Source organism: Maniola jurtina, chromosome 18 (genome assembly GCF_905333055.1).
Source record: "Maniola jurtina chromosome 18, ilManJurt1.1, whole genome shotgun sequence".
In the NCBI taxonomy this organism is placed as follows: Eukaryota; Metazoa; Arthropoda; class Insecta; order Lepidoptera; family Nymphalidae; genus Maniola; species Maniola jurtina.
The window spans coordinates 1,380,961-1,390,738 of NC_060046.1; the positions used below are offsets into that span (position 1 = coordinate 1,380,961).

The following is a 9,778-nucleotide window of genomic DNA, read 5'->3' on the forward strand; positions in this document are numbered from 1 at the left end:
TTACTAGTAGTTACTTAGTAGTAAGCTACTACTGTAGCTTTACTAATTTTCCAAAAGTTATAGGAAAAACCATACTGATTACAATGTTACCCGTGTGCTTCAAGTTATTGGTCTGTGTTATGTACATAAAGAATAGCATTAGGCTCAAAAAGCTAGAACCTAGAGCTGTAAAACCAGTAAAAAAACAAAGAATGGCACGGGCTCAAATGGCCTAGTATCCAGAGCCGTAAAACCAGTTTAAAAACACAAAAAATTGATATTTGGAATCCAGGGCCGTAAAATAAATTAAAAAATTATATATTCCAAAGTTGAAAATAAATAAAAATAAATAGTAATAAATCTGTGGTAATAAATGTGATGTTTTGTTTTGTGGTTTTATTAAATAAATAATATTAACTCTCACTCATAATGGGGCTCGATGATGGACAATTGGAATTGAACAGTCCAAACGGGACATATTATTCGGGCCAGACAGTTCAAGGAAAGCTGATAATTCAACAAGACAAGGTTAAAATTTTTCGCGGTCAGTGCAACCTAGCAACAGCCAAAAATGTTTTATCAAGTGCTTCGCCCAACTAACCGCTTAATAATATGTTTAATGAAAGTGGATCTTATTGTCATGTTAGTAACGACTAAATTATCCTCTATTATCAACAGTTTTCTACTATCTTCTACTATCCTGCATTAACAACTATTTTCGCAGGTATAGACCCAAAATGTCCATCTGGTCCATTCTAAGGTAGTCCAATGGTATACCTTATAACTAGGTTGACTATGTCGTAAACAGTTTATTAACAAATGTTGCATTGACTTTGACTTTCATGAATACAGGGCTTCACTGGCTTCCAAAGCTCCTTTTACATGATGTATCATACAAGCTTTATTCATGAAACACCATGTAGTTAATACCAATCTCTACTTTGTTTGCTTCAGGCATATACGTGAAATTAAAAGGCTTCTGCTATGTACATTGGACCACAAGACGCTCGAAAACAGTGAACGGCAAAAAAGAATATCGTACTATAAACCATAGTGCACATGAGGAATATATCAATTACAAGGTCTACTTGGTTGGTGGTGAATCAGGTAATTTTGTACCTATATAAAAATCAGCCAAGTTTGAAGCCATAATAAAAAAGAATACCCAGCTGAGTTTGTTGTGAGCTCTTCTAAAACCTGGGCGTGTTTAGAACCCTCTTAGCTTTAGTTTTAAGTTTAGGTAATGAATTATCACCATCACATTATTATCTTACAAAATCCACAATTGACGATCAAAAAGTGGTACATTACAATGGTTCTGAGTTTAAGTTTGAGTAGAGGTGAGTAACAGTATAAACTAAGGCTTAATATGTTTCAGGGGAGCGCTCAACTGGACCAGGCAGGTATGAATATCCGTTCCACTTCCGTCTGCCTGACAACTGTCCAGCGTCATTTGAAGGACAGTACGGTCACATCCGGTATGAGATCAAGGCAGTGGTGGACGGTGCCCTCCAGTTGGACCAGGAGAAGAAGATTGCTGTTAGAGTTGTGGCTCCTGTGGATCTCAATTTGGATCCTTATTGTAGAGTGAGTATATCTTATGGTATCTTTTGAGGCTGTCTCATCGCCCTATTGACCTGTTTATTGTACTTCATCTTGTCTTTGTCACATTATTTTGTAGGAGCCCATAGAGATACAGATGGAAGAGATCTACCGCTGCTGCTGCATCAGTTCAGGAGCCTGTGACGTGTCGGTCAACCTGCCCGTGTCGGGCTACTGTCCTGGGCAGGTCATCCCTGTCGAGCTGGTCTGCAACAACAGGGGCAGGGTGCAGATTAACGACATCAAGCTCTGCCTTATGAAGGTATTCCTCACTGAGATTGTTGTGGGCTCTTCTCTTCTCAGACCTGGGCACGCTTGGAAAACTCATTGCTTTAGTTTTAAGTTTACGTAATTTTTTTTTCCAATAAGTCCATCTGCGATCAGCCCTCCGGCCATAATCAGATTTAAGTTTACGTAATTAATAAACATAACTAGGTATATCATCTTACAAATCTAACAATTTTGACCATCAAAAGAAGTATAATAGTAGCTACTTTCTTGTTTTGTTTCTTCCTGTTTCTTCTTGGTAGGAAAGGCATTCCGAACCAGTGGTAGATGCTTTTGACGATTCAAAAGTACTTGTAAAAGTCTAATTGATTAAAAATATTTTGGATTAGAGGATGTCCGCGACTTCGAGGATGTAGGTTTTTAAGATCCAGTGAGAACTGTTTGATTTTCCGGGGTAAAAAGTTGCCTATGTCAATTGCAGGAACGCAAGCTACAAATCGGTTAAGCGGATGGGTATTTAGGAATCCCGTGGGAACTCTTTGATTTTCTGGGATAAAAAGTAGCCTCTGCCCGTCCCTGAGATATAATCTAACCCTGTACCAACTTTTGTCAGAATCGGTTAAACTGTTAGGTATCGGTAAAAGATAAATACATACTTCCACAGGAACAAAGTCATAGAAAAGAGTTAATTATTACGAAATTGTGTTTGTATTTTCAGAACGTGACATACATATCGATAAATCCGAACGCGACCGCAGAGAACGGGCGACAGCCCAGTCGATATAAGTGTATGGACAGAGTGGTGGAGATCAAGAAGGGGCCCATACCTGGCAACACCAACCGCAACTGGACCGTAGAGATGGAGGTGCCTGCCATGGACGTGTATGATTTATCTGGATGCCAGTATATCAAACTGGAGTACGCATTCAAAATTAGTACTTTTTACTCTAATGATGTGACTTGTACACAAACTCACTCTATCCCAAAGAAAATTCGTCTTGCCCCTGGAAATATTTGTCTTACCCTCGCGCAAATCATGATGGGCGTAAAGGTTGGAGCGCATCACAGCGCGGCACAAAGCGTCAATTTCAATGATTTTGTATGGTGCATAACTACTACTGGTCGTACTAGAACGGCACAGCGCGTCGCGGTATAGAGAATATTTTGCTCAAAGCGACGCGCCGCGCAACGCCACTGCATTGCGATCCGGCCTCTCCGTCACTCACTCCATACAAGCTTAGTTTCAATTTCATTTGAATATTGAGCAACCAAAGTCCATGAAATGTTGCAGACATATTTTAGAAACTAATATCTATGCCTGTGGTTTTCCAGATTTCTGTGAAAATATTCGGTTTCAAAGTTACATCTTAAAAATTCACATACAAATCTTTGAGCCCCTGTAATTTTAAAACTTCATAATTTTAGAAAAATTTAAAACACCACAGGCACCGATATTAATTTCTAGAATATGTCTGCAAAATTTGTATATGTTTGGAACTACGTACGATCGTAGTTCCAAGTTGAAGTGACGGAGAGAGCCCTGTTAAGAGCAACTAAAATTAAACTAGTGTCAGTTGTTAGGATTCAATATTAGGAAATGTATATAAGTATCTATACAATTACTAAATGCTCCTTCAAAGAGTATAAAAATAGCAATATAATATAGTAGAAAGTGGAGAATAAAAAATAAACCAGATGAACAGATGAGGTGATAATATTATGGTGATCATTTGATTGCTTCGCAAAATGTTCCGGGTTGCACGCGCAGGCTGCAGCACATTTCTCAGTGCGTGCGACTTGGTCGGGATGTAGACCCGTATGTACGTTGCTTTCACTTAACACGCTATAAAAATAGTTACATGAAATTAAATTTTACATGAGTAATTGTAATTATGCAGTTTTTATCGAAATCACCACCTTTCGACTCAATTTCAGCAGCAGCTTTGTCTGGAAAGAAAGGCTTAGGATACTCTAGATTTAGTTTTAAAAAAAAACATCACAATCGACGCCATTATTTGTTTTAGGTTATCATTAACCCCAAAGGATGCCACACTGACACTGAAGACTTCCGTAGGATCGTAATAGGGACCATCCCACTCGTGGGATACCAGGATAACATACGGAACCCACTGCAAGATCAACTGCCCCTATCAATGCCTGAAAAATCTTCCTACCCACCTACGACCAACACATACCCCGAGGATAACCCACCTTTCCCAAACCCAGGACCGTATCCCGGAAGTTCGCCGTTCCCTCCCGCCAATTCTTACCCAAATAGTGACAAACCAAATGCATCATATCCTCAATCAAGTTCACCATACCCTCCTAACAGCTCATCGTACCCCTCTGCAAATCCATCGTACCCTAATGTAACTCCTTACATGGATAATCCTCCGCCTTACCCTGGTAATTTAACTGATCCTGGATCCAATCCAACTTACCCTAGTGAAAAGTCACCTTTCCTTGATGCAAATTTGCGTAACCCTGGTGCAAAGGTGGATCCCGGATCAAATTCGCCAGGTGGTGGATCTGGAATGAATTTGCCTCTTTTGCCACCTAATAATCCTGTTTCGGTAAGTATTCTTTGATGAAATAGAATTGGATACAATTTCATTGATAGAAATTTCGAAAACTGCTCTAATCCATGATACTAATATTGTAAATGCGGAAGTTTGTCTGTCTGCTAGGTTTTCACGGGTTAACAGTATAACCGATTTTGATAAAATTTGGTACAGAGTCAGCTTACGTCCCGGGGAAGGACATAGGCTACGTTTTACCCCGGACAAGCAGAGTTCCTACAGGATTCGTAAAGCCCCATCCGTTTAACCAAATTAAATGAAAATTTGGTACAGAAGTAGCTTGTGTCCCGGAAATTGATGTAGGCAACTTTTTATCCCGAAATAGCAAAGTCCCCACGGTATTTTCAAAAACCCTAAATCCGCGCGGATGAAGTCGCGGGCATTATCTATTATTATTATATACATATTTAAGTTTTAACCGGAAATTGTACTTAAATTTTTCATCCATCTCACATTTCTGCTTTGTTGGCCGTAAGTGTGAATCATAAAACGTAATTTGCAGCCGCGACCTGTGAGCCCGTACGCCGCTGCCAGCGCGCCCGCACTCCACTCGCCCGACATCGCAGAAAAAGATTAAACATCGAAGCATTTCCGATCGCCTCAGAAGCCTACGACTCTCGAACGTAATTAGAGATCTGTATTAGTTTTAAGAAAATAAAACTGATGAGACAGGCAACTCCATAGGTGTTCCGTTGTTTAATTTTGACCACGGAACACTTATGATCCAGGCCGTCTGTCTGTCTGTCTATAACAGACTATTTATTTTTAGAAGTAACGAACACACTTAACAAATCAAAAATCGGACATTTGTGTAGCAAAACTTTTATGTGAAATAATTTTTATGATGAATTTTCCAAAAAAAAATCTGTATTAAATTGAAAGGGAAACTTTGCCCTAATATTTATAAGCATGCTCCATCTTAGCCTGCATTATCACTTGCCATCAAGTCTGATTGCAGCCTTTTAAAAAAATTACCAACTTCCAATAAAGAGGTGGTTCTCAATTCGATGCGTTTTTAATGGATAGTGTCAGTAACTAAGTATATAAATTATATTCTATACAAAAATGTATCACATATCTTTTTATTAACTAAAATTTTATACATGTAGATTTAATCAAAATTAAAAGAGGGTCGTTTCAGCTAATATTATGGCAGTCAAAACAATTTATACCATATTTTTAGAATAAGATTTGATATTACTATATTAATTAAGGAAATAACAAATACACTTTGGCTTTGATAATAACACTAGATACTATTACATCATTATTCGAAATTGAATATATTATATTGAGTATATTTAAAAAAAAATATAGGTAGATTCTACCTCATAAGTCATACAATCCCACACGTTTAATTTCTAATACATATCACTTAATATATTAATTAAATCTACTATATTTTAATATTATAGGTAATGCCTTATAATATCACTGTAGATCTTCTGGACGACCAACTTAGTATATTTTTTACTGGGCATTTATATGAGCATTTATGATTATGTAATATTACAGTATTTAATAATATAATAAGCTCTATTAAATATAGAGTCTATATTCATAACATGTCTATAATCCACCTAAAAGTTTTGTAATTTTTATTTGTTTTCATATTTTGTGCTAAAATTGCTGAAGAACTTTGATTGAATAAATGAATCTTGAATATTATAACAACCGATAAGGAGTATGGATTTAATAAAAACTACCACACTCCTTCCAAGTTAGCCCGATAGAGTGAACTTTGACTTTGCTCGGACTTAGGAAACTGTTAAAACGAGACAGCGTTATACCGCTGGCATAAATCTGTCTCGTTTTAACTGAAACTTTAGTCTAAGCAATGTCAAACTGCGCTCTATAGATTTCAACCTAAGACTGCATCATCACTTACCATCAAGTAAGATTGCAGTCACAGGCTAATTTGTAGGTAATGGAATACAAAAAAATATATACATATTTTATTGTAGTTTTAAGCTTTTCGTCTTTAAAAAAGATGTTCATTCTATATAGTCATCTATGAGGATTTTTTATATTAATAATATTTTTACATCAATATAGTATATTTCATTACAAGTGCGGAAAGGCTGTCATTGCAAAGAGTTCCGACAAATGTCTACCCGAGCCGAGGCGTAGCTGAAGGCGAGGGTTGACAGTCGGAACGAGTTGCAATGACGGTTCCGCACGTGTACTGAACGACTATTTTTAATACAGTTGCGAAAAAATGAAGCAATTTAATAAAATAATAAAAACACAATAAACTCAACTAACTTAATTTAATTTAATTTAAAACAACTTTATTGTTAATAGATATAAAAAACTAGGGTCGAAATTACTTATTTTAGGCAACCAACAACTAAACTCGCAAAGAAAATTTCTGAAAAATGGCGCCAACCGTAGAATATAAGTAGAGTTTTTTTTTTCTTCACCCATTCTGGTAGGCAAAGGGAACTATGCCCATACAGCCAAGTCTTCAGTAGAAGTTTTTTATTGATATGTTATGAAAATGAAATTTAATGAGATGAAATGAAATGAAACCTAACCAAACTCATTCAATCAAATCATTAAATCTGATATTGAAACAAATTAGTAGCTTCTTTTTAGAAATATACGTATACATGAATCTAAAAACTTCTATGAATTTTTTTAGTAAAAACTTCATGGTTGGTTTTTCTTTTTAATATTTTGACAGTTGGGAAAGAAAAAGCACGAGTGCGGGAAAGGTAAAAAAAAAAGCACGATTATGTAATAGCCCTCATCCCGAACGCTATACGTCCCTGCAATACGCCACTTTTTGAGCAACTGTATTAAAAAGTATTTTGTTTAATCGTTATAATTAAGTATTATTTTATTTTGTACAACAATTATATAGAGTTACGGATATTTTTCAGATATTATGTAAGAGAAAAGTATAGTTAAACTAAACGCACAGGTTGTATTTAATTTAGATGTCCGTCATTCACTATACCTACCTAGTCAATATTTGATCTTATTTTTTGGTAAATTACCTACTGAAATCTTGATATTATCTAATACCCTGCTGAGTTTGTTGTGGGCTCTTCTCAGACTTGGGCGCGTTTGGAACCCTCATAGCTTTAGTTTTAAGTTAAAGTAATTTATTATCACCTACATCATTGTTTGACAGTCAGAAAGTGTACAATAGTACCCAATTTGAATAAATGATTTTGAATAGGTACTTTTTATAGGCTATAATATAATTAATAACTAGATATTTGTGATTTTTTATTGAATGTTAATGTTTACAAATAAGTATTATACCCAATTTGAAGTGAAAAAAATAAATTTTTAATGAAATACACATATTTTGTTTTATTTAAATTCCTTTTAAAGTGATGTAGCTCCAGCGACTACATTTCTATATGTTTTTAAAAATCTCGTGGGAGCTCTGATTTTCCGGGACAGAATTAGCCTCCATATACATCCCAGGAGGCAGATTTTAAGTGGTTTTAGTACCTATATGCTACGCTATGCAAATAAAAGAAATTTCAGTTTTGTTGCAATACATTTATTGTAGAAATAGACATTTTATAAGTAGATAACAATATTAAGTATAATTTACATTTGTGATTGTATAGGTATTGTATAAATGCACGGTTGTCTTGGCTTAGAAAATCGAGTATAATTCGAAAGTCGTGATTATAAAGAAAATAACAACATTAATTATCGTGATAAAAAAATAGCTGAAATATTCATTTAAATAAAAACTTAGGCGGTAACACATTATCCAGTACAAAAAGTCGAGAATGTAGTGATAAAATAGGAATATTCCTTTACAAAAATCGGGTGGCATTACAAAAATCATAAAATTACATTTTATAAAACAGTCTATTATTTGCTGACAGTAGTGGCAGTACAATATAGTCAAGTTACGAGTAAAGCCGCAACGATTGCGACTAGCTTTCGCTACATACGTAACGTGTTAACAACAGAACTGGACCGTCCCGCTCCGTCCGTTTTCTAGTTATCCAACAGTAGTTCGAGAAATCCTCCCGTCCCGTCCGGGACGTGAAAAAACACGTTACGTATGTCTGCAGCGACCTTAAATCTGACTTGATTTAAATTAAGATGCATGATACGGGTCTGCCCGCGAAATTCAAATTTGATTTGGTTTTCGCAATTCGTAAACTAATACAACAAAGTAGGCTTATGGCATTTTAATTGCGCCAATGGTGCAGTATCATCCTCACAGGTTTATATAAAAATCTTTACTCGGAAAGGGTCCAGTTTAAGTAATTAGTTATAGTATCTACTAATTTGTGAGTGTCAAACTCATGTCAAACCGTAGCGAAAAATCGTAGGTCTATGTGTCAAACTCATTATTTTGACTAATTTCTTAAACTGAACATTTTCAAGTAAAGATTTTTATGCAATCCTGTGAGGATGATACTGCCATTGTCGGAATTAGAACACCATAAGCCTTTGTCGTATTAATTTACAAATTGCGAAAAACCAAATTAAATTTGAATTTCGCGGTTAGACCTTCGAAGACGAGGGACAGTCCTTGGGGTACTTTTTTGTTCATCAAAATATTTAGGTCATTTATTAAATTACCTACTTTCGTAAGGCCTTCTTGTTCAACTGTAACAGGGCCCTAGCCTCATCCGACAGAGGTTGGGATAGGGCGCCGTTAATACCGCCAATTTGGCGAAGTACCGCCTCGTTACGAGCACATTCCACTAATAAGTGGTGTACGTCCTCAACTCCTCACGTAAGTGTGCGTTGAATCCAGAATTCTCGGCGGACATTTTACCTCCGCTTTAGGGATTTTTAGCGAAAAAAATGCGCAGGTCGTTAACATGTTCGATAATGCTTTGTAATAGGCACAAAGTTGTAAAAAATGGCACATTGGGTAGGTATTAATTACTTATCTATAATCTGTGATAAAGTATTCAAAAAGCTATAAAAATATTCATCAAAAATATAAAATATTTTTATACAAAGTAACAAGCACTCTTATTTATTAATTTATGCAAGATTTTAAGTAATAATAATTAAGTGTATAAGTACAGTTTTACGAGTAAGTAACTTTAAACAGTATAAAAGTCGCAAACGTATTAATAAATGCTTCTGTATGCACCATTATAACTCCTAAACTTGATCCACTTAGAAGTGGATTAAGTATACCTATTATAATGAAGGCAATTTTATAATAACCTAGTCTAAGTCTAAAATTCTATTTATACTAAAATATCTGATGTAAAAACAGCGTTTTTAATAATAACCTTCGTATAAGTATGTATTTAACACTAAAATATTTTAACACTTAGAACTAGAACAAAGGATCATTTATATTTTGTACTGCAGTATACATATTATTAGCTGTTTTATACAATTAGCAATGTATGACAGGTCATGAACATAAACAAAATGGCGGC

General features: G+C 35.4%; 1 protein-coding gene across 1 annotated transcript; it reads left to right on the top strand.

The window, feature by feature from the left end:
* The first annotated feature begins 332 nt into the window (after window positions 1-332).
* On the top strand, window positions 333-4,965 carry LOC123874607 (arrestin domain-containing protein 17-like). The gene is made up of 7 exons (XM_045920096.1): window positions 333-523; window positions 934-1,086; window positions 1,358-1,566; window positions 1,661-1,843; window positions 2,528-2,740; window positions 3,834-4,382; window positions 4,891-4,965. Exons 1-7 carry the CDS (start codon window positions 409-411, stop codon window positions 4,963-4,965), a joined length of 1,497 nt encoding a protein of 498 aa, XP_045776052.1. The 5' UTR covers window positions 333-408.
* Window positions 4,966-9,778: the final 4,813 nt, after the last annotated feature.

Coding starts and splice junctions, on each gene's coding strand:
- LOC123874607 (XM_045920096.1), top strand. CDS start 409: ATGGGGCTCGATGATGGACAATTGGAATTGAACAGTCCAAACGGGACA. Junction 2,741..3,833: donor AACTGGAGTACGCATTCAAA/ATTAGTACTTTT, acceptor TATTTGTTTTAG/GTTATCATTAACCCCAAAGG. Junction 4,383..4,890: donor CACCTAATAATCCTGTTTCG/GTAAGTATTCTT, acceptor CGTAATTTGCAG/CCGCGACCTGTGAGCCCGTA.